This window comes from Musa acuminata, chromosome BXJ2-7, assembly GCF_036884655.1.
Source record: "Musa acuminata AAA Group cultivar baxijiao chromosome BXJ2-7, Cavendish_Baxijiao_AAA, whole genome shotgun sequence".
NCBI lineage: Eukaryota > Viridiplantae > Streptophyta > Magnoliopsida > Zingiberales > Musaceae > Musa > Musa acuminata.
Window position 1 is genome coordinate 34,637,018 of NC_088344.1, and position 25,656 is coordinate 34,662,673.

The 25,656-nt window shown below is 36.6% G+C and overlaps 1 protein-coding gene across 4 annotated transcripts; it reads right to left on the reverse strand.

The window, feature by feature from the left end:
- Positions 1 to 1,329: 1,329 nt before the first annotated feature.
- Positions 1,330 to 23,794, reverse strand: LOC135617778 (protein CTR9 homolog). Of its 4 annotated transcripts, XM_065118385.1 has the most exons (29): positions 23,726 to 23,794; positions 23,277 to 23,356; positions 22,593 to 22,700; positions 22,278 to 22,493; positions 22,068 to 22,235; positions 20,616 to 20,682; positions 20,257 to 20,451; positions 19,690 to 19,790; positions 16,311 to 16,397; positions 16,074 to 16,190; positions 15,926 to 15,989; positions 15,565 to 15,779; positions 15,326 to 15,410; positions 13,126 to 13,226; positions 12,919 to 13,011; positions 12,335 to 12,403; positions 10,956 to 11,048; positions 10,513 to 10,767; positions 7,846 to 7,926; positions 7,618 to 7,776; positions 7,377 to 7,472; positions 4,288 to 4,389; positions 4,100 to 4,207; positions 3,798 to 4,022; positions 3,132 to 3,398; positions 2,949 to 3,020; positions 2,437 to 2,721; positions 1,957 to 2,166; positions 1,330 to 1,563 (listed from the first exon to the last, which is right to left on the reverse strand). In XM_065118385.1, the coding sequence occupies exons 5-28, from the start codon at positions 22,212 to 22,214 to the stop codon at positions 2,002 to 2,004; spliced, it is 3,249 nt and encodes a 1,082-aa protein (XP_064974457.1). In that variant the 5' UTR covers positions 22,215 to 22,235; positions 22,278 to 22,493; positions 22,593 to 22,700; positions 23,277 to 23,356; positions 23,726 to 23,794; the 3' UTR covers positions 1,330 to 1,563; positions 1,957 to 2,001. The 4 variants fall into 4 exon arrangements, with proteins under 4 accessions (XP_064974457.1, XP_064974459.1, XP_064974458.1 ...); XM_065118387.1 differs by having other exon boundaries at positions 22,068 to 22,474; XM_065118386.1 differs by having other exon boundaries at positions 22,068 to 22,487.
- Between the last annotated feature and the right edge of the window lie 1,862 nt (positions 23,795 to 25,656).

Consider the following 25,656-nt stretch of genomic DNA (forward strand, 5'->3'; position numbering starts at 1 on the left):
TTTCTTGACTTGGTTCACTATCTTTGATGGAAAAAATTTAACAAATATATTTAAGGCGGAAGTCCTACCATTTTGCTAGTAAAGTTGGTGTAGGTACCAAAACCTTTCCCATGGACGTCCATGGTGGGGCTTAAACTTCCTGATGTGCAATTCCTGATGTGATAATTGAAAGACCAAAAAGACCTAAAAAGTGTTGAAATTTTAGATAGGTTAAATGTCTTAAACTTCTTACTATCTAATTTGGTATAGAAGAATATTGAAATTGGACTAAACCTGTCTTAATGTCGATCGGCCATATTAGATAGACGGATCTTACTTGATCATCCATGTCGACGATCATCGCCTTTAGGACCGAACGAGATTGCAACTAAGTTGATCTATAATTTTAGTTAAGTTTGTGACAATATTTAAATTAGCATCGGTATTTTAAGAAGGGATCAAAAGTTAGCTCAAAATTAAACAAATTTATTTTAGGATTCTTTCTCGTAAAGCCTTCATATTTAAATTATATTTACATGAGAATAAAGTGTCAGGTTTTAAGGATGAAAAATTGTGTTTTGGAGGAACAACTTTGTCTCATATATAAGTTGTTTTCATTTATCTAGAGTCACCAGTAAAGAAAAAAGTTGATATGTTAGATTAGTTATCGAAACTTTTAAGATTTCAACAAAATAAACCATCGAGATTTGACCATTGGAACTTTGTTTGACCCGAGGGATTTCACAATTGGAATTGTTAAATTATTAAATTTAGCCGAGGTGTCTAACATGGTTCAGTGTTTATTTCAATGGTGTAGATGTATCAGGTAATGACTCTAAAAAATCATTGCATGAGAATTGATAGGTAATTAGTGTTGTTACTAGTCAGATTTCCATCATACGTATGAACATATATATGCTCATGTGAGGTTTTCTTCTCAACATATATATGCTCGGGGATCAATGATCTGATCAATGACAACAATAGCATGCTAAAGAAATCCTAGGAAGGAACAAAGTCACAATTGTTAAATGGTTGGGATAGTTTCAATGAAAAGGTAGGAAGGAACAAAGTCCCTCGTTGAGTGTCGAGAAACACCTGTGTTAGCTCTATTTCTCTGTGAAGATTCAATGAAAAGGTACGCCCAATTGTTCTCAGCTTTCCTTTTGGTTTAAGGATCCATATCAGAAGAAAACTATGCAAACTTCCTTCCATGCAACTTTAATAAATCCTAAAAACATTGACAATTGAATATAACTTTTTTTATTTATTTCTATAAATAAATCCTAAAAACGAGCTGCTTGTCTAATTTGCTCGAATCTTCTCCCTGCACATTCAACAACTAAAAACTTAAGAAAAGAATCTAAAGCCATGGTGGTAAACTAGAAATATTTTGGTGCTTAGCTACAATCGATAGAATATAATGATATTCTAAAACTAAAATCCTTATCATGGATTCTAAAACTGCACAATAAATGAGAAGAAAATCTAAAGCTACATTCGATATAACAATCTCAAATTTAAGAACAAATGAGTCCACTGTCTGCACATATGAATGGCAAACCACCCACTCACCATCCACACCTGCACAGCAAATGAAAAGATTCACGCATCAGTTACAAATTTACTCCACAAGTATGTACACAGGTAAACACATGAAATGCTCATCTGAACATATTATAAGATGGCACTGTTCCCGGCAGCAAAAGTTTATACGTTGCTCCCTTTAGGAAATTCTCAAGTGTATCTTTGGTTTAATATGGAGAAAAAAACTCAAAATGAAGGGAGAAAAAAAAAGAATTATGCTTTTATATAGCTTGGCAGAACCCAACTTACTCTAATCCTACACAAAATTTGACAATACAATTACTTTGATCTGAATGAAACAGACAAAGTAACCACATCAAATTACTCAATTCTGTTTTCCATACTTATCAAAAAATTTGTCTATGAAATTTTGTAACTATGTATACTCACCGGATGGCTGACAGCAAAGCCTTCTCCAATCATTAGGAGCCATAGTTAGTCATCACCTTCATCGTCATCACCAGCAACACCTTTTGCTTTAATTCCGTTAGTTTCTTCATCAGTTTCAGCCGTGTTCACTCTACCGCCCAATGGTTCATCATCCTCATCAGATTCTGACCAGGCTCGCCTCTTTCGATTTATTGCAGTTGAGTGGGCACCCTAACATAGAAAACCAACCGGAAAAGACAGGAAAGAAAACAATCCATCAGGGCGGCTATAATGCACAAACATAACAAAGGGATCTTGGAAACTAATGCACAAACATAATCAGAAATTTTCTAACAGTAGCCCTCCTAAATCATTCGATGGACAGGTATGAGAAATAAATTTAATTAATTAGACTAGTAATCAGACTAGTAAATTTTCTAACAGTAGCCCTCCATAATCAGGCTAGTAAATTTAATTACAAAGGAAGGGCAAATGTTTTACCAAATCATCTTCAGCATCCGAGTCTTCAAGACCAGCAGCGATAAGATCATTTTGTGCTTTCTCTACACCATCATCCTCATATTCATTCATGGCATTTGTGTCTTCCTCTAAGTCTTCATGCTCATCCTCCATGTCAGCCTCCTCTTCATAACGAGACTTCATCTTTTTCTCCTTCTTCCTCCTCTTACCACCTCTTCGTCTCCTCCTGTCACCACCTTCTTCATCTTCAACCTGAGATCTCTCTCTCCGTTTACCAGCAGTATTGCTGGAATGCTTCCATTGCTCCTGAACAAAAAAAATGTGAAAGATCAATAAAGATATCCACATTGGTTATAAGATAAAGATGAGTGAGAATGAGGATAAAACAAATTAAAAGTACTATGATGTCAGATGATCATACTCGAATAAACTAATATCTCCTAGAATATAAATAAATCTGCTTTAATGACTGATAACAGTTGCAGCATAAAAACTGCATAAATAAATCTGCTTTAATGACAGAACAACTCTACCTTAATACGTTCAAAATGTTCTTCTTGTTGCATCACTTGTTTAAGCTCATCCTCTTGCTTCCTTTTCTCCAACTGGTTCATCATGGATATTTCAAGATAAGGTCTCAATGTCTGATATCTAAAGTTGTAGGTGACACTTGAATTAAACATTGAGCAAATTAATGTCAGAATATAGCAACTTGCCTGAAATTTCCTCTGTTCTTCAGCCTTACGTCGAGCTTCCTCAGCCAAGGAAACCTGTCTAGCAACTTCCAGTCTTTGACGATTCTGCTGCTCTTCACGTTCAGCTGCTTCACAATGAACTTTAGCAGCATCAAGCAAATGCTTGCAGTATTCAACATGAGTTTCAAGTTTCTTCTCATCAAATCCATGAGAATGGTAGATGGAAGCTGCAGATAACTGGCTGAATATACACACAGCATTCTTCAATTCTGTGACAGTTGAGCGTACCTATTGAAAACCCATAATACACAATATTTTAATAAACAAAAGTCGTACATAGACGCAAGTTTCTGAATGCAGATGCACCAAAATATAATTTTCTAAAGACATGAAGTTTGATCTGTGAAAAGAAATCAAGAAGTTAATAGCATATACTATTAGTCACAATATATGATTAGTAAATCCAAAATATAATTTTCTAAAGACATGAAGTTTGATCTGTGAAAAAAATAAAGTTAATAGCATATACGATTACACCAGCTCATGCAGCAGAGCCTCATAGTACAAGGATGATAATGGCAATATTGCTAGGTGTTCTCTATGTTTCTGCATCACATACACGTTATAAAATTACATCATATTAAATTGACGATAGTCACAATACCAGATCGTTTTGTGTTTACTGACCTCATCAGCAGTTCTTTTTGTCTTTTGTAGTGTTGAAGCTGAAAACTTTTGCATTGCAACACCTGCATCAAATCGAAGTGTATAATTTGAGGGTGCCAAATGAATGGCTCTCAGAAGAGTTTTTTTGCACTCCTGCCATTGTTCAGCCTCATAATGGGTACGGGCTAAGTACTGAAGAACATGAGTGTCGGTGTTGTAGTAAAACTTTCGCAAGCAGTTCTGATACTGTAAAAGAGTATCTGTCATGTTATATTTATAACCAACCAACTGAACAGAAGAATTAACATAAATAATATGGTTACCATTTTGGCAGCCAATGCAAAATGCCCTTGTGCAAAGTAGACATGGGCCAGATTGACCCACACATCTGGCATCTGAACGAATACACTGCCAGATGCTGCTTCTTGGACCTATATCCAATAAAAATCTTTTTTGCATGAGAAAAAAATGTTAAAGTATACATGTTGACCAAAAAGCCAATTAAATTGACCTGCGTAAATATATCCTTCGAAACATCAAAGTGACCTTTCTCAGCCAATACAATTGCAGCACCATTGGCAGCATATAAGTTGCTGGGGTGCTGCATTAAAACCTGTGAATAAGAGTTTCATATTCCAGAGTTAAAACAGGATTGTGTTGACATCATTAAGAACGTCAGAGATAAAACACAACCACAACAAAAACTCAACATAATGAAAAAAATCTCATGAGAGGAGTCTGTCAGAAGTACAATTTGATTTTATGATGATGTCAACATGATTTCTGCTGGACTTTCACAAATAATAGCATTGAACATTCACATACAAACTTAACCATATGCAGGATAACCACAAAAATCAATTAGCAAAAGAACCCATTGAAGATGCTTAGAATATCTACAAGCAATCATCTGAAACATAAGACAGATACCTATGATGTGTGGTTTTGATCAAGCATTTAAGTACAAATGGCACAAGAGATACCAGCCAGCCAATAAAATGGTTTGATTTCTTTTATACCAGCTTGAGCACAATTGCCAGCTTGACCATGTCTCTCTCTTTTTCAAATCATTGGCTGCTTCTTTCTTTCTCGTGAGACTGCAAAATTTGAGGGAGTCAACCGTGTAGGCATGAACTAGATCAATTTGGTCCAGTTCAACCAATTTTTAAATGAACAACTTGAAACAGGAGGTTTTGCATTTTGTTCCCGTATCAAGACGTGGGTGAAATAGTACATTTTTGTTCAGAACTTAAATCCAGGGTTTCGATTATCAGAAAAGGTGAAGTGTGGAATATCTATTACAGGCTGGTTATTTTCAAGGTATGAAGTAAACAATTTGATACTAATGTACAATTTGAGTAATTTGACGACCTATTCAGTAGACCAATAAATTTACTTTCCAAGCATTCACTCACAACCAAGATTTCACTCAAATCTAACAGACAGCAATATCAAGTCCTTGGTGCCCATAAACCAAGTACTTGACTGGTGGCATATATCAGTACAAGGGCAAGTTCTTCATTAGCAGCATCAGTAAAGCAAGAAAAATGTTGGGCCCCATAATGTAGTACAAGTATTTAGAAATAATCAGTTATTCTGAAGGGCAGTCTTATTTGTTGTCATGCAAGTTTCAGAATGTTATCAGAATTCACATAATTCGTCCAACCTTGAAAATGGCACCTAAGATCCAACCTATAAAGTGACACTTTAATATAATTCAGATAATTCAGATAATTCGTCCAACCTAAAGTTACACTTTAATATATGCAGATGGAGCAATTTTTTGTTGTAAGCATAATTTTATTGCAAATAAGTAACTAGTACATCAGATGGATTACTTGAGTTGAGGTACACTTTTCTGATGGTTTCATGCGTAAAAAGCCCTAGTTCATGAAGCAGCGCCTCTGAATAATGGTAGTTTTAGTGAGATTTTCTTCTCATACAGGACTATGATGGAGGAGCATATTAATAGCAAAGCAGGAAGCTCTCATGACAATATAAATTAGAATAAAGACTTTAAGCAAGCATTTGGCTAGACAACATTGGCAAAGAATTTTCTTTCACTTGTTCAGCAGTTTATGAAATTGAATTATAGGAAAAAGTAAATATAACATTGTTTTTAATGTTTAGGCCACTTTAAAAACATTGGCAAAGGGAGGAGGATGGCTTACTTTAGGCCACTAAAAGCCAATGTGAAACTTTAGGAAGTTTGATAAGCATCAATCTAAGCTATTGTTGTAAGAAAAGTAAATGTCAGTCCTATGCTCGGATGAAAAATGTGGAGGATTGCTTTAGACCACTAACAGCATATCTGAGACTTTGACAGATTTGATGAGCATGGACTTTAACTGAATAGTCCAAGTAATAATTGAGGCAAAGGAAGTCAAAGTTACATTGTGATCCTAGAACTATAAAAAGGACAAAGTAAACATTATTTGGAAAAAGTTATGGAGGTTTACTCCCAATTTCCCAAGATTCAAAGGTGATCACTAATAAGTAATCACAGGCTTCAACAAATCAAGTGGACCCAAGCAATGCAAGTGTGGAACCCATTCACTAGGGAAGCAAGTTTATAGTTCATGTCAGTCAGATGCAGGATGATTTGCCTACATGCATGCACGTGCAGTTTAAGCATTCAATGCATTCAACGTCCAGAGAGCTCTGTGTCGAATTGTGAATACATCCGAACAAATACTCAGATACTTGACAACTTTAGTTCTAGTGTTGCAAAAAATGATCAGGGTGTAGGCGATCACAGCACCACACCAGACAGCTTTATGTTTAGATATCAGGAAATATGCAACAATTAATACAACCCAAGAAGTAGATTAAGATGTTCCAATTAATACAAATTCCTGCATTTTGTAGGTAGAGTGTGTGACTTTCACAAATTCCTTTCGAAGCTTCACCTATATCATCAAAAGACAAACTTTTTATATTCTTTTCAACAGTTGGTAAATCCTTGCCCTTAGTAAACAAAGAGGCAATCTCAGTGACTGGAACAATTTAGTCACCCCAGTCACAACCAACCCACCCCTCATGTACTTGTTTGACTCATTAATGAAATAAGCTTGCTAGCATGCAAACCTTGCTGTTTTGCATTAAAAAAAAAGAAATGGTGACAACTGACTTCAAAGATGAGAATCAACAACTATGGATGACCCGAGGATCACCACAACAGTAATCTCATCAAATCACCTATCAAGGGCTTACTAAGGGAAAGACAAAGTAAGAGTACACAATTGAAGATGTAGCAACATATGTTGGTGAGGTCTCCACTAATTGTGTTTCAACAAAATACAAGTTCAAAGGTACAAAGAACTAAGAAGAGTGGTGATTAATCACAAAGGCCGGAACCACATTGCAAACTCAAGTTCAATTCAACTTTGAATTTCATCTAGCTTGGTTTCATTCGATTTAGGTGGTAAAACAAACAACATAATTGATTTTGTTAAAAAATTGTGGAAACCCAAGCCGAATTGAATACACCACTGAACAGGATCAGTCCATTAAGTTCAAGAAAATTGCAAAAGAGAAGATAGACAACTGCAGATGTTGACATAATGTATGAAGTAGCAAACAATAAAAGAATATGCTTACTTTGGTGTACAGCTCCTTAGCCTTTTCAAGATGGGTTGCTTCCAACTTGGGACCTCTTTTCTCATTACGTATAGCTGCAAAGTAGTTCCAATTTCCCTAGAAAAAGTATCAAAAGGATAAAAAGAACATCAAAAGAATAAATCCTACTTATAGAGATTCAAGGTAAACAATATGGAGACCAATGCACAGTGTGCCTCCAAGCTAAACTCCACAAAATAGTATAGATGAGAAACATACGCACCAAGGCAAGAGTAGCATAGGAATCTTTTCCATCAGTCGCATCTTTAGCAGCACGGAATGTGTCTTTTGCCTTAACCCAGTCATCAATCTTAAGTTCCAGGTCACCAAGCATAGATAGAGCATTGGGGCATTTGTCATCTACTTTGAGAGCATCAGTTATCTACAAATAAAGCATAAGTTACTTGGCTTAGCCCTATAAGAATAAAAAGAAGCTATGTTGATGTTATACCAATTCAATGCTTAGTTGGATGTTGTTTCGTGCTATTGCCATGGCAGTCAGTCTCAAATAAGCATCAACATAGTCCGGATACTGAATGGAAAAGAGACAGATTAGTGTGCATGACAAAATTATATAAGCACATTGAAAGTAGTTCCATGGAGTAAAACGTAGCCAAATTATAATAGACACGAATTCACAATGACCATTTTTTAGCAATAACCAGAAAATAGATACCCAATGAATCACTTAGAACTTCCACATCATGCATTATAGTTTCAGAAGAAACAAAAGACATGATCTAAACTTGCTAGATAGATGAATAGTGGCACTTCTTATCAATTGCTAAAAGATGAAATAAAGCCTTCAAAGTAGCAACATGTCCAATTATAAGGCAAATTATTTAAAGGCATGTCAGATGGTGTCTGAAACACAAGATATACACTTGTATAAGAATGTGGCATCTTCTAATAAAACAAGAATGGCAGTACGAACTAACATCCCCCCACTGTTCTAGTTCAGCACAAGACCAGAGCCATGGATGCACATATTTTGTTCTATGACCATGGCACAGTATAAGACACCCATGCACCTTGGCAGCAAGATACCATGCTGGCTTACATTGAATTGACATCAAATCCTAAAGTAGGCAAGAAAAGAACTAGAAAAAATTGTGAGGCTAGTTGGTGGCTAAAAACTATACCATAACCAAGGATGGAGGAAGTAGAGATTTGGAAAAGTATACATAACTTGGGAATGTCTACCTGACCTTTCATGCACCCATCTCACCCCTCTATAGCATAAGAGGACTAAATTTTAAAAGCAAAAAAGAATGCAATCACATATAAGTTTTCTTTATTGAAAGTACAGTCAAGTGAGAAATATTAAATCTCATGTATTTCTCTCTCGATATCTGATTTAACCAAGGTTCACAATTTTTTGAATCGATAACTTCAATCAGGCTCGAACCAGTACCTACCAGATTTTTTCAAAAAAAAAAACCTAAAAAAAGATAGAGAAAAAAAATTGTTGAATTCATAGTTCGCCTTACCGGTCCATATCGGTGTATCGATCAGCTATTGGTTCGGTACATACCGAGCTATACTGAGCATACCGACAGATAGTACATGGGAGCGTACCAATGTACTGCCTATACCAATCCTCCTATCGGACCAGTACATACCGCTCATACCAAGTGGAACGTTATGGTATGGTGAACCTTGCTTGAACGTTACTCCGTAGTCCATATAGTGCTAGGCTATTGGACCGGTAAATACCACACATACTGAACCGTTCCAGATGATATTGCAAAACTTGGTTTTAAAGTAAGTTTTGAGATTATCTTTTGCAAGTATCGGTTAGGGTTGAGGCTGAAGACATCAGGACTACTACAGCCACGTGCAAGACTCGTATTTTTAAGATACAGAACTCAACAGTAATAGAATGCATTTATGGAGTGACAACCCCTCGCACACCTTCAAGAGCAATCCAACACTATGATGCTTCTGTCTTGCTCTTAAACGCTTCCGCATCTGACCCCCCTTCCCATGTGTCTGCCATGCCATCTCTCTATAAGACTCGGGTGATAGGACAACAAAGCACCTATCTGTAAAGATCAGGTGGGATACTGCCTCCAATTTGTGTGGACCCGAAGCACCTGTCTGTCACCACTAGTGGGTTAGGTTGATGCTAAAAAATAGAGGGAACAGAAGCTATGATCGAAGGGGAGTACTGTATATTTTCCCAGACTAATTAGGCTTTAGCTTTTAGAACAAACTAAAGAGAGTCAGCTTGCTAGACCCAAAAACATGTCAAGGCTGCTATCTTCTATTCTATTAATTTTTTATGCAATTCTCCAAAATTATTTTTAATCTAGTTTTCCTTATATAAATTCTTTGGACACATCTAATGTACCTTAATTGAAGTAGCACCAATTAGGAAGTGTTCTCCAGACAAACAAGCTGGTCCAGACCCCTTTTAAAATGTAATCTTGATAAGGATCATTTCGTGTGCCAACTACTAAAGCTCATAAATCTAACTGGTATTTTGAAACCTTGGTTAGAGGATATACTTCATAACTTCATATCATGATAAATGATTACTTAACAAGCATCTCAAACCTATTAAGCATAATAGAAAGTTTTTTAGATAAAAATGACAATGTAGATAATGTAGCAAGGTCTCTTAAGAAGGTTGCACTATCTTAAATTCATACAGATGGCATAAAGATCCACATATATGAAAATAAAGTTCCTGCAAATAAATTCCTAATTTTTTTAAGAAGTTAAATACTTCAAGAAAGTAGGAAGTATCAAGGTGCCCACCATATCCAACAAGTAATCTACAAGTATAATTTGAAGAATCCACATTTTATAACTAAAAACATCAGATAAGTAATACATAAATTAGTGCTTAAAGCAACCTAGGCTGGACACATCACAATCGTTGTGGAAAATTATATCTTAGTAATGATTTCAATGATGAGCCACACCAGTCACTTTTCTCCATCTCGAAAGGTCGATGATGAACTTTAGTACGTGTCTTTCACTTAATCAAATAATTGAAATAGTTGCAAGTACTTTGATGCACTTTCACTCAGAAAGCACCAGCAAAAAACTAACAATGTTACTTTTAAAAAGGCCAATGGCTAGATGCACTGAAAGGGATGAAGGCACAGACCTTGAACAAAATTAGCCGGTACATATTGCTTGCCTTCTCAGTGTCATTTACTTGTTCAAGTAGTCTGGCATAGTTGAAAAGTGTGGTGACTTTATTCCAAGGCAATTCAATGCATGACCCATCTTCTTCGAGCTGATGAAATAGACTAAAATCCTTGTACTGGAAAGAGTAGTAGGCACTGCGGTCTATACTCCTAGTCAAAAATGAAAGCCATATGGCATCGCTCAATGCTTCCTTAAAAGTTTGTTCAGCCAACTGAGGAAGTAGGAAAAAAAAAAAGAGAACTTCTGCTTCATATATGAATAACCAGTGACTCAGTGAAAAAATCTAGCCTAAATTTTAAAATAATAGGATATTTTTTTGGTTACATATAAAACACCAAATAATTTCTCTTATAACAAATTGACAAAAAGAAAGAAGAAGATGAGACTCTTTTAACAAACCTCAAATTCTCCCTTTTCAAAGTATAGAACTCCAATATTGTTCATTAACTCTATTGGTACTTCTTGCCCTCCTTTCTTGATGAGGTTGCGAGCCTGTGATATCATGACAGTTCAAAATGAAAACACCTGATCAGCATTCAAAACTGAGATAGAAAAACTCTTGTAGTGAGCAGAAAATGCATAACTGCATGAGTTCTCTGACTAATGTAAATGCTAATTGCACAATCAGAAGATTGTTATGAATAAGTATGACAAAGCAATACGAGGAAATGGTATGATATCTCCAAAGCTACAAGGTTGACAAGATCCTAAACTGTACTAGCGAAATCATAAATTAGGTTTAGATAATATTAAGCTGAGATTTCACCACATACACAATGAACACAGGAAGGAATCATTACACAACCTGAGAATTTATGTAAAGGACTAAAAGAGAACATGTAATGTATTAATGCTAGCAATGGAATCATAATCAGCAGTAGGAGAAAATCTGTAAAGGGTAGCCGTGAGCAAGTTTAAGATGTTGCCTGTGTCCAGCAGATGTAAGCCAATATGTTATTTTACAAGGTGACTGCTGAAAGCTCTTTCAGTAAATAACTAACATATGCCCAAAACCAGACAAGGCATGTCCTGAATACACTTGGCATACCATATTAGTTACTTGTCATCACAAGTATAGTACATAGGGTCTAAATGACAGGAAGTGAATGGTTCTTGAGTTTCGCATATTTGAATACCTAGCGAGTATTATTTATATATTTATATAAAGTCAAAGAAACTCCAATTTTCAAGAAGCAAATCCAATTATTATTTGGATCTAAGCAGCCTGAAGTTATTAAATGAAACCTGAAGAAAGAAAATTCTGAAATCAATAAGGTAGAAGAATTTGCATTAATGAGCTTGTAATTTCCTAGACACATTTAAAAATGCAGAAACTAAGACCAGATAACAAAGATGAAAGTTAATAAAAGAACTAGGACCAAATAAATGAAGATGACAGTTAAGGAAAAAAGACAATGTTTTCCATGTCAAAAAAAATGACAAACAGCATAAGTTCAGTATAATAAATCAAGATGGCAGGTTTAATTTCATAATATATTTTATTTGTGTTCACAAGGATGTCATTGCCCTCTTAACCCATGGCCAACCGATTTCACACGTATCTGAGTCCTTAGACCAGTTCCAGCCAACTGAAGCCACATGCTCAACTATAGTTTAAACGATATTCCCACTAGACCACTTTTAAGAACATTAACTACGGGACTTTGATTACACCTTCAAACGAAATTGCAAGATATACATTATGGGCCTATCACATGGTTATGTCATGCTTATTTCATAATTATGGCCAAATAATTATGCAAGAAGAAAGCTCATACAGTTTTGAACACATCCAGCGCAGCCCCAGCATCTGATGATATCAACAGCTCACCAAGTTCTGTGAATGCCTGCAACCACCTTTACTTAATGCAATGACTACAAAGTTGTATGACAAAAAACTGCTTAACAAGAAATAAGAAGCATGCACTAAAAAAGCATCATTAAATGCAAAAGAATGCGAAAGATTATCTTCATAATGTGTATAACTGTAATTAGAGGTAGTCTCCCTTTGCATGACACAGTGCCATGTGCTGGAACCATGCTAGCATGTGTCGGCATGATCAGCATGTCAGATACTTGACTCATGATCTAAATGCAACTTGATTTTGGTCATTACAAATTTAATAAGTAATGTTATTTACAAAGTCAACAAACAGTAGCAGAGCAAAGAAGCTATTTAATCTATAATAATCACTACTCAAGAAATTAACTGCACAGGAAATAGGCTACCAAGAAATGTTCAAAGGTCAACAAAAGAAGTGATCAAAAGAAGACCAGTACATTGGGTTGGGACTTATCATGATGAAATCAAAGATAAACCATCAAACAGATAATTATATAGAGTTGCACAAATTGGATGTACCACAGAATCTTTTGGGTCAATTCTGGTAGCCTTACGGAATGTCTCTACCGCTTTGTCAATCTCACCAAGCTGGGAATATATATGTCCGACAGCCTGTAAATATAAGGAAAATGTAACTGCTAAGAATTATGACCAAAATTCTACTCTTAAACAAGAAAGAACAACAATTTTAAGCCTAAGCTATCGTTAGTTTGCAATGTCACTCACCTTTAGACTTTCACAATTTTCAGGATGAACCTCCAAAACCTTTTCAAAGCTTAAAAGTGAACTTTTAAAGTCTCCTAGCTTTAGCTGAACTTGACCAAGACCTATTCCAATGAATCAAGCATATTACAAATACCATGACAGATAAAAAGAATGAAAAAATCACAAAAGCATAGTACAAAATAGATGAACAATTGCATGAAAAAATGTTGAAGATTGTTATAAAATTAGTATGATTTATTTTTTATATCCATAGCCACAATGCAGCTTGAAATTAAGCAACATAAACAGTTAGTCTGACACATTTTTTAACAGGATGAGACTTGTCCTACTTGAAAGCATCTTTGTCCCAGTATCAGGGGTCCACCTTAAGTGCTTCTCAAGGACAGTTGGAATGGCAAGATGGCATAATCTGCTGGCAACTGCCACTAGACCTGAAAGCTTGGATAGGATTTCAGTAATTACTGATTTTTCCCCTTGTGCTTGCCTTTTAGACTACTGATCTTTATATATGCATATACTTGTTCATGTATGAACTTATATTAACAGAGTAGGCACTTCACTGCTTTAATTATGTGCTTAAATGTATGAAAGATTTTCTTGTTACACATTTACAGTAGGTAACTGAACACTGGACACAACTGTCATTTGCAGGATTAGCTTTAGGATAAGTCTTATGATACTAAATAAAGCCTTAAAAAAGCATCAATGTGTACCTCTTTTAGTCTGATTCCTTAGAATATTCTACTGATCTAATAAACACAATTTATTTTCAACAATTTCACCATCCAAGTTGACCTTTAAATGCATTTGTCACACATTTGCACTAAGTTACTTGTACATAGTTGTCGTGTGTAGAATCAGCTAATTCTACTCCATTTTGCTTTAGAAACAGATCTATTAATAAATAAGACCTTAAATAAACATTAACAGATGCTCCTCTTTGACTAATTCTTATGATATGCTACCAGTTATCCATCTTGTTTAGGTATGCATAACTTCTACACAAGTTACAACATACCCCAACTACATCTTGTTTAGGTATGCATAATTCTTATGAGTTGGACAAAAGGTGGCCCAATGCACGAGGTTCCCATTGATGCATGATCTGGGAGACCAGTGTAAAATTAAATATGTGAGCAATGTTGCTGTTTTGTTAACTTGAATCCTAGTTACCCAGATCACAACTGAGAAGCTTTACTATGGTGCCAAATTGCCAATTATAATTCAAAAATCATATTGAGAATATTAACGATTTAGAAATAAGAGAGAATAAAGTAACATCATGCGTGAAATATATTTTAATACTTATCAAAAATTTCAAATCATATTATAAAAGTATGAAACACATTTTAAACAATTAAAAAAATTAATTAATAATATTTTATCACTATTTGTTATTTATACTAATCTAAAGTTCAAAGTACATATTAAAAGCTCAGAACAAATTTAAACATTTTATAAATGACTTCTTTCATGAAAACACACAATATATATGTATCAATTATACAAATTTTATAAATCACCCCAAAAGAACTTTCTCAACTTCATAAGCAAAATAATATGCGGGACTTCATATTTTTTAAAAGAGTCATATCCTTGGTACTTTATCTAGACCAGGGACCATGAAACTCCGCATATCCAGGTCTCGCAGTTCATTGACAATCCTAGGGTGGAATGATAGGCTTGCAGCTGGAGTGAACTATAATCCCATTTTAGGCAAGGACTTGTTTTGAAGACTCTTATTTGTGAAATCTACTGTTAGATGTGATCCAACAGTAGTAAAAACTGTATATGAAATACACATTACATACCTACATAAAATATAACAGTACGCAGATCAGGTCATTGCCAAACCAAATTGAACGCAGAAAGTATGATTTGAATCATCAAACCAGATCATGATCTAAATCTGATCAGTTCTGGTCAAATTTGATCCATTGCCAGCCCTAAGGTGATACACCAGTGAATCATTAGAACTGAGATGTCTCACTTTTTGAACCAAAACACAACAAGATGCTCCCTGATAGTTGTTCAGACCTTTGCAACTTCACTTTTAATATATTATTATTACCCACTTGACAATATCACCTAAATGAACAACAGTGTCATGGTCTCGAGTCTTGACCATACTGGTTGGTAACTTGGTATAGTCCGGTTTACTTTAAGATGAACAGCCGTAGGGAAGTAGGTAGTTACATACCATAATATGGCAAAACAAATTCTTGTGGTTTACTGGTTTCTTTGACAGATGCCATGTAGTACCGCAATGCCTTCTCAAAATCCCCCTGCACAGGCAATTGTAAGACAATGTTCACTTGGTCCCCAAAAAGACTACTCAAATAAAAGACTGAGATGCAGAGTTAGTAATAATAATAATCAATAGTTAAACTAGAAAACGTTGATCAAAAGTTCATCACAAGATAATCATAGCTGTTGCACCTTGCTGTGGTATGATCTTGCCAGGTTGTAGTAAGAATGTGCCTTCATCAATCCATGGCTACTCACAGCCAGAGCAGTCTCAGTTAACTGTTCAACCAGAAAATGCTGACCAGTAAAAAAGAAGTGATTGGCTAAACAATTGAGGGCCATTGGACAATAAGGATGAATCTCAAAAGCTCCTTGCATTTTCTCCATTCCTTTTTTAATACCATGAGCTGTAATTAACAAATACGAAAAAAGAATTACATGTGATCCAGAATCTGAGCTTGGGTAATACAATTTTTTCTAATAATAGAAACCTCTCTATAATATATGTACGTAATGGAAATATGATATGATTACTGAAGTACGGATAATTCACCTTCATTGGTTTGCAAATCCATTACTCCAAGAGCTACTAAAGCTTCAACATTATCTGGATCCAACTGCAAATTTCAGGGAGTAAAAGAATATATAAGATGGGAGACAAAGATTACATCAACATATGTAAACCATTGATGCAGATTTGCCTGAAGAACTCGCTGAAAAGCCTGTCGAGCTTTTTCAAACTGACCAAGTTTGTAGCGGCAAAAGCCAATACCAAGTCTCACAGAGGCTGGACAACTTGGATTTATTTGCAATGCTCTCTGACCAATGTTAAAACAAGTTAATAGAATATTCCAAAGAAAAAATTAGAAACAACACATCAACATCAATGAAACATTTATTTTTTTGGAAATGACATGTATTACACAAAAGAAATGAACCTTATAAAACTCTAAAGAGCTCCGGTATGAATCCATGGCTTTTTTGTAATGTTCTTCTCTCTCTGCAATATTGAAATCAACACAAGCCTGAAGAGAGGAAATTCTATATTTAGACTGCTGTAATCAACAAACATGTCCAGTAAGATAATAGTTTCAGCAAGCAAAAAAATGTGTCTCAATACATTAGTTGGCGGATAAGCAGAACAACAAAGATCTGCAAAGATTAATACAATTAAGAATGATTCACATAAGCATATCAAACAAATGGTGGCAAACTCTCATCACGGTAGTAAAATTGATTTAGTTAAAAGTAAAGGGAAGAACAGCAGTCAAACAACTTGTATACGTGTATAACTTCCATCTCTATCCCCTCTTTGGCACTTGAAATGTACCTTATAGATTAGCAGCAGTCACGATAAAATTAATTACATGGTATTTGACTTTCCCCTAATACTAGCAGTATTTTATGATATGCATAACAAATTGGTGCCATAAAATGTTATAGTTCCCTTATTCTGTGTGACCACTATGTTAATTGGTTGAACACACAAGGACGATGTTATATTCAACCCACAGCTCCACATAATCTCAAACTAAATGTGTACATTAGTTGCAACACATAAACTGATTTACAACCTTGAAATTATCATAGACCAGCTAAGAATCATGATCACTCGTTTTGAAACATAGACATCACAAAAAGAATATTCAAGAAAATGGCATCTGACTCCAGGATTGTCACCTTGTATGCCCGTATAACACTTGCAGCTAGACAGATTGGTATGTACCAATTGACACAGTATAACACAATTTCTATCCCAACCAGTGCAAGCCAATCGTATGTCAAAAGGTATGCAGCACTAACACCACCCTTGATGTGACAAAGAATCCAATAAAAGCACCTAAACAGATGGGAAACTTCCTCATCGTGGTCAACTGACTCACTTCTTTTCACTTGATTTTCAATGTGATATTTTATTGTTTCGAATCACTCACTATGGTTATGACAACTTTGACTCAAAATCCAATACTTTCTAAGACACTTCCTGTGGTCTATAATGTAAGTGCCAAATGCAGAAACACAAATAGAACGTCTTTTTATTCGACTCAACCTAGTTAAATTCCAAGTCACATTTGGAGGTTATTGAATGCGTCACAAGATTATGCTCTTTGCAATATTATATAGTAACAGTAGATTTATTATAATGGGAGAGTTCTTAGCATTGCTCCAGAAATAAACATGTAAAGGTACATAAGCATAGCCAAGAAGAAGAAAACAAACTCCATTTACAACAACATACCTAAAATAGCCTAGATACATTTTGAAAATTACAACAACATACCTAAAATAACCAATAAATAGATTCTAAGAAGGCAGAATGTATAAGCTATTTAGGCAAAAGAGATGACTTAGTAAATATCAAGGAGACTATTCTTGAGCTCTGTCTAGAAGCAACCAAGGAAAATTTTGAAGCAGACATCCCCAAATGCATAGGCGAGAACCATTACAAAACATCTTAATGCTTATAATCTAAAAATTAATGAGACACACCATCCTGGAAGGTTACTAACACAGCTAAGGGATATATCTTACAATTCAAGGTAGCCAATATGAAGATGCACTTTATACATCCATCCATATAAGCATCAATACACCAAAAAATACAAACACAACCTGACAGACACATACTAAAAGGTGCAGCAAAAAAGAGGCTAGTAAAATAACTATAGAAATGACCATTGTCCGTATCAAACTATCTGAAGACATACAGTATAAGAGCTGGACCCCTCATATACAAAAAACATGATGTTGCTATTGTAACGTCCCCACTCTCAATTTTTTAATTAAAGCTCCACGATTCTAGTGACACCAATAAAACAACTTCAACATGAACCTCAACAAATCAGGATGCGAATCGGACGTTCAAGAACTTGATACACCAAAAACAGAACACCTTCAAGATAAACCTCACACCAGATCGGGATGCTAAGCAGACACTTAAGATCTTGATTATTGCTATTTGTACAAACAAGCTCGATGCTCCTCTAGGTGTGTCCTATGCATCATGATATATACCACTTCATGTTTGACGTTAGGTTGAAAAAATTGGTAATATTATATTTCTCAAAAACAATTCTAGATGGTCTGCAACATATAAACTAACATTCAGAGAATGGATACAACTTAACTCTGAAAATATGTAAGCCTAACTTTGAAACATGAATAAACAGCGAAGTCTTTACAAGATATGAGGACCTTTACTTTCGAACTGGAATTGAATTTCTCTCTTTATTAGACTCATACAAGGAAAAGAAATACCTTTATTCGTGAACAACTAGGTATTACTTCGATAGAGGATAAGATGAGATAAAATTGTTTAAGATGGTATGGGCATATGTCTAGGAGACTTCCGAATGCAATAGTTAGAAGCAATGAAATGATTAATGTTGGTAGTATGAGGAGAAATAGAGGAAGACCTATAAAAACTTTAATAGAAACTATGAATAAAGATTTAAGTACTCTGAACTTAACTAAACATATGGCTTTTTACAGATCTCAATTGCGACAAAAGATCCATGTAGCCGACCTCAAATAGTTGGGATTTACGGCTTTGCTATTGTTTTGGTTTTTGTTGTCTTAGACCCATACATAATTTCACATCTGCTATTGGTAAAACAAGAGCTAGAAATTTTTTTTACATATTCATTGACTGCATTATAATAAAGCTTAATGAAGTGGCCCTTGATATTCCTATTATTGAAAGATATTATCAATAACATATCACTGAAGTTCATTGGTTAAATGGCGTGTTTGAGTTCAATAGTAAGGTTGCTCCTTTGTGACCAAAATGACCAACTATCTCAGTTTAATAGTAAGTTTAATTCAGGGAAGTAATATTTCCGTTTTTAGGGTTGAGGTTCCATATGTTAACTCTTCCCACATCCTACATTCGTGAAAGCGTCATGCAGTGGGCCATAATATATTGGTACGTGTCGTGAAATGATATCATGAATCCATTTTAATGCATAAGCGAGAATATAAAAGAATGTCATCTCAGCATTCATATCATCAATCTCATCATCCCCATGAGAAATGTTTTCATAGAAGAGAACAACCAACCCAGGGATTTAACAGGGCTCCCATGCTGACGCATGCTAACCTCCATAACAAATTTAATGCAGCGATGAAGTCTTTTTTTGGTGTCTTTTCGACAACCACTGATGTAGTATCTGATTTTCTCTTTTATTTTTTCCTTCTTTGCTCCTTTTATTAATACTTATCACCTTAATAAAGTAAGATAACAATTCCCAGTTTTCGACAAAAAAAATAGTAGTGACTAGTGAATGCTTTGTAAGATATGGGAACTGCAACAAGTACCTGACCCAGAAGAGCAGGAACACAGTTGGGATCTTCCACTAATGCAATTCTAAACGATTCAGATGCTGTCTGAAGTTCACCTTTCGCTACATAAAGCTGACCTGTGTGAAAGATCCAAAACAGCAAGTAAATATTTCCTATGTTTAAAGATGATCTCAGTTATGTGCATTTTCTTAGGAGGAAACCAAGTGATAATATTTCAATAAACCACAAGACTAACCTCATAATAACCAGAAAATTTTGCATAATAATACCTGTTGCAACTTGCACGCTCATTGCATTCGTATTTTATGTCGATTAGACAGGTTTTTCTAAGAAAAAAACTTGTGACTAAAGCACCAGAACATCATGTATGTTGTTTAGCACAACAAAGTGTCATGGAAATATCATAAAGTTGTCAACATCCATAAAAGCACACAGACACAAAGATCCAAACAAGGCGAGACCCTAGGCACCTGAAAAGTCACTTCCTAGCGCAAGATGGCACATCCAGTTCTGGATTGCAATCACGAGGTACAAACCGCATGGCAAATTCTAGCAAGTAAAACCAAAGAAATGAACCCAAACCTTTCCCGATCCATGTATAGGGTTCATGTGCATCAATTCTTGATGCTCTATTATAGTACTGGGTTGCTGAAATAAAATGCTCCTCCTTGTCTCGTTGTTTTGTTTCAATCTTCCCCAAATAAGTGTAGTACGCAGCCAAGGCATTTAGTATAGCGATCCTCTCATACTTGACATCAGCATAATACTCATCGATCTCTGCAACAAAGAAAATATTATAAAGCACCTAACAAACATCTAAACACTCATATAAATCGGTAAATAAAAATTAAACAGACATCAATGGACTTCAGGCTTCTTTGTATTTTATAATAACTCGAAACAAAATCTTCCTTCAATAAGGTGGGAGAAAATAATGGTACCTGGGCTTGATCCTTCCTCCAAAATCTGCCGAAATTGGTCGAGTTTCCCTTGCTTAAAGTACTCTCTCTGTGTTGACGCAAATGAAAAATAAGTTGACACTGTAGGAAGCAAATAAATGGTATTATTTTGAAATTATAAAATCAATGAACCAAGTGCTGATGTGCCTGAAGCAGATCAACAAACTTATATTCTCCATTTTCCAGGAAGCACAGAAAACCTTCATAGTTTAGTTTCGGCTTGACTAAGGTTCTCTTAGCAATGATCACAACGCTTGCTGATAGGAAAATCAGAAAGAGTATATTTGCTTTCCATCGTTTCAATTGAATCAATACCAAGTCCATTCAATTGCAAACGAGGGTTTCGCTCTTATCCAAGGCTAAACATACGTCAGTTTTTTTTTTTTTTTTTCGCATGACCGTGATGCTCTCACTTGGTTAGTCTGAGTATAAATGTAAGAAAGACTTCTTAGCTTTCTTGACTTGTGCAATGTAATTTCACACATGCTTCAGAACCTGGTTCAAAATATACAGTGTATGATGGAATTTACACTTCTTATCTTTCTTCTCAGTATTGCTTCTTTGGCAATATTGGTCGATAAGCTTCGTTGTGATGAAATTTTAATCAAATTACAGTTCAACTATGATATGCTATGTTAGTCAATTATGCTATGCTAGTATATGATGGAATTTAATTCACTCTTACGTTCATATCATTGTGGTAGTTATACATTTATTTTATAAGCAAAATTTCCTTATATGATGGAAATTAAAAAATAATTTAGTCAATTATGCTATACTAGTATATGATGGAATTTAATTCACTCTTATGTTCATATCATTGTGGTAGTTATACATTTATTTTATAAGCAAAATTTCCTTGTGGCAACTTTCATTTTCAACCTAAACATCTCACTTTTGGAAGTAATAAATTAGCAACGAATAAATTTAAAAAGTAGTGCAAGATATAGTTCCTCAATTCCCTGCAAAATCCAACTATGTAAACCACCATTATAAAAATTTAAATTATAGTGAAAAAGAAAAAAATAGCAATTCTTGATATCCCTATACAGACACACACACAAATCAAGAACAGCAGCAAGAATTATCAGCTTGTGGAAACACATCCAAAAAACTTAAAATAAAAAAGAATGATTAAGGATTATCCAAAGAAATTATGCTATTTTTTTTGTCTGATGCTAGCTGAAACGAAGTGCAAACTTGAGTAACTCAGTTTCTTGCTAACCATAAACAAACAAAGAAATTAAAGCACGAGAAATCAATGACAGCAAAGGACAACCGCGTCAAAAAAACTAACTCTATACCTACAAAACTAGAGATTATTGAAACTTCTAGGAAGGGTCCAACCAGAGTCCAATTAGAAAGATTAAAAAGGACGACGGAACAGAGAGGGAAAAGAGCAAAATAAACGGGAATGGAAGAGGGGGAGCCGACCGCAATGATGAGCCAGAGGTGGAGCGGAGCCTGCTCGGCCTTGAGGATGTCGATCATGTCGGTGGCGTCGCGAGGCAGATGATCGAGCGCCACCATCACCTCCTCCTCCGAGTTCTGGACCGGGATGTACACCACGCCCCCCATCATCCCCTTGCTCGATCAGCCACGCCCCCGATATTATGCCCTTCTGCCCCCGTTCTCTCTCTCTCTCCCCTTCTCTTCTCTCTCTAGGTTTTTATGTCCCTTTTCCTTTCCCTGGCCCGTCTTTCTTTCTTTTAATCCAGAAACAGAAACCAATATACGAGTTGCCGATTAATGCTGCGTCTGGGTCGGGTTCGGGTTCGGGTTCGGTTCGTGCAAAATGCAGGAAGGGCCCACCTTGTCTTTGAGCCGTTACACCTCTTGACCTACGCAATCAAACTAACACTGCCAAGTGCGTCAAGGGAGCTTTCTTAAATGAAATAAATAATTAATTCTTAAAAGAAAAAAAAAACTAAAAATGCACGAAGGGTTTTACAGACGCACCTATTGTATTAGTATCACGTGCGATGCATGTGACGATCTTAACAAGTTCTCCCTTGTCGACGAAGTACAGAACTCCAATATCGATCACCAATTATATTGGCAATAAATCTGTTCAATTCAAAAGTGAATTAGAAAAAATTGCCAGAAAAGCAATTGAGATTCCTAATTATCATTGTAAATGCTAATTGCACACTCAGAAGATTGTTATATTTCTTACAAGCACGAAGCAGCAATATAAGAAAATGGCATGATTCTCCGAAGCTAAGCGAGGAACCACTGCGAAACCAGACATAATGTGGAGCGCAGGAAAAGCGATCGAGAAAGCATAACGTCACAGATAACAGGAAGCGTAAGAAACCAGAGAGGACGGGAACAATTTACAGCGGCAAAGCAAAACGCGTCGGTTCAAAGAAGAGAGCATGGGATCAAGGGATGACCAAAAACAAAAGCCATCAAGAATCTACTTCAAGAACTCGAATCGAGTCAAGAAAAGAGGCTACTCGCTCTTCGATTTCACGGCAAGAAGAACCCGGAACAACCAACCCAAGACACAAAGTACAGGTCGAAGCGATTTTACCTTCTCTGCAACGTCGAGCAACAAGGAAACGAACCACGAGAGAAGCAATCAAAAAACCACTTCGAGATGTCAAAGCAATTGAAGAGAGGATGGATCAAGAACAATACCTTGCCGCCGTATCGAGTTCCTGTTGCTCGTTTCTCTCTCATGCTGAAACTCCAGATTATTATTTCGAGCCAGAGTTAGGCTGAAGCGAAAGAAAAGGGATCAAGAAGACATAAAGCAAAGGATCGCAGGAAGCGAAAGCAATCAGAGAGGAAGGAAATAATTTACAGCAGAAACCATCGGAGAAAAAACATTCAAGAAACCAACTCGGAAACCAAATTGTGACATAATGAGCATCATCGATCACAGTTTGAGCCCAAACCGTGAATAGGAACGTTAGGAAACAAGAGGAACACACCTCTGAAACCACAGGATTGAGACGAGCAAACCCATTCAAGAAACCCCATCAAGAACTCGAAGCAAGCCCGGAAACAATCGGCGGAAAAGCATTCAAGAAATCAACTCGAATCGAGTCAAGATCAGAGAAGAAGCATGGGATCGAGCGCATTGCCTAGTCTCTTCCGGCTGCGCGTGCGCCCTTCCGCTCTTCCTCCGGCTGCTCGCTCTTTCATTGCACGACACAAACAAATCCAATTGCCCCAATAAAAGAAACAATAGGGACTCTGCGCGCCGTCGAACGAACCGAGCTCAAGCTCAATACATCTGATTTAACCGCCCTGGGAGCCATGCAGATTTACCACGGACGAGGGTTCAGGAAGCTCCATCTCGACGTCACCCAGACGTGTAGGGCCCACCGGGGGGATGATCCTGGGTCCGATCCGGATCGTAGCGGACGAGGCTGTGTAGCCCGTCTCGGACACTTCGTGTGATACTGTTATCGGCAAACGCGAATCCGACGTGACCTGTGGGTCCCGTTCAAGCCACGTCGCCTCAATGGCTGTCTCTTCCGCGAGATTACGCTTCACGGTTCTCCCTGTCCAGCCACCGAAAGCTCACCACGTGGCGAGACTGACAAAAGGTGGTGGAAAGCCTTTGTTCCGTTCTCTTTTGATGCGATTCTTTTTTTCAGTCGTCGTCTCGAATGGCCACAATGCCTAGAAACTTGATAAGGTTGCTGCAATCGGCGATCTCACAATGCAGATGGTAGCAGCACCTTAAGGAGGTCATTGATGAGGCCAGAGCAGTCGAGGAGGCAGTAGCACCGGCCACATAAGCCATGGAATCTGTGGAGAAGATAGCGTCGTCGCCGAAGAGGCCACCGAGTAAGCCAAGTCAGAGGCAGAGACTTCCACAAGAAACCACAATAACTCCAGCCGCTGAGAAGACGACTTTAGCCTCCAGCAGCTCCGGCTGCAACGGACGAAGCGGAGGCTGCGGAGGAGAGTGGGTGTTGTTGAGCTTGAGCGTGGAGTCAGGAACCCAAGTAAATTCTCGACACCGTATGATTGACAGTAGGCGTAGTAAAATCCTTTTAGAGTTCATATCATGCAATGCCATGTGTCATGGGTATATGTTCTGAGTTGTAGTCCTTATCGAAGTACATAATTGGAGGGTCCACGATTTCCCCATCTCGCAATCCCAGGTTCAGTCATGTGTCATGCATGTTGCTGTGGTGGCAGACCACCACACGCGGATAAGACTGCACCAAGCACATGATCTCGAGCGTTTGTACTACGAGGAAGATAAGGTTTCTTATTGAGTTGCTTGCACCTTTTACAACTCCATGATTCTCTCCTTCAACATATGGTTAATGCACGTCATGTCACGTAGCATCACTTACCTAATGTTTGGCGAAATATTATTCTATGCTACAGGCATATATGTGCTTCATCAAAATAATAGTCGATAATCCTCACCCGAAATCTTATCTCCGGCAGGATACGTACATGTGATTCCTTAATATCATAATTACTCGATAAACCCTCACCTGAAATCTTATCTCCAGCAGGATACGTACATGCTTGGTCTAGAAAATGCTCCCCCAGGAATCACATCAGTGACGGTGACGACCAAGCCAACAACATACTAAATGCTTAATCTTTCCACCTACGAATTAATTTGAATCACGTAAAATTAATATTTGATAGGATATATTCTGGCATCTCTCCCGTAGTCAACCATCACATCAAAGTCAATGTGATGCCTCCAAGTTGACGTGATGCACTGCATCAACATTTCACCTTAAACTCGTATGGGATAGTCATATCGTATGTTTATTATGCCCACATCACCTCGAGGTTGTATGAGACGATGCTAAATGGTACAAGATAGCTCGGGAAGTACAAAACAATGTCGTGCAGTGCAGGATTAAGCAGGTTGGTTAGCACCTGTAGGGCGTACAAACCAGCCACCTAAGATGTTGACGACCTCATACAATCACCTTTGATTGTGGATATAAAAGTCGACATATGGGCTAAAGAAGACCTCGAATATCTAAACTTGTATAATTTTTTTTTACTAACTTAAGTTTTGAAGGAATCA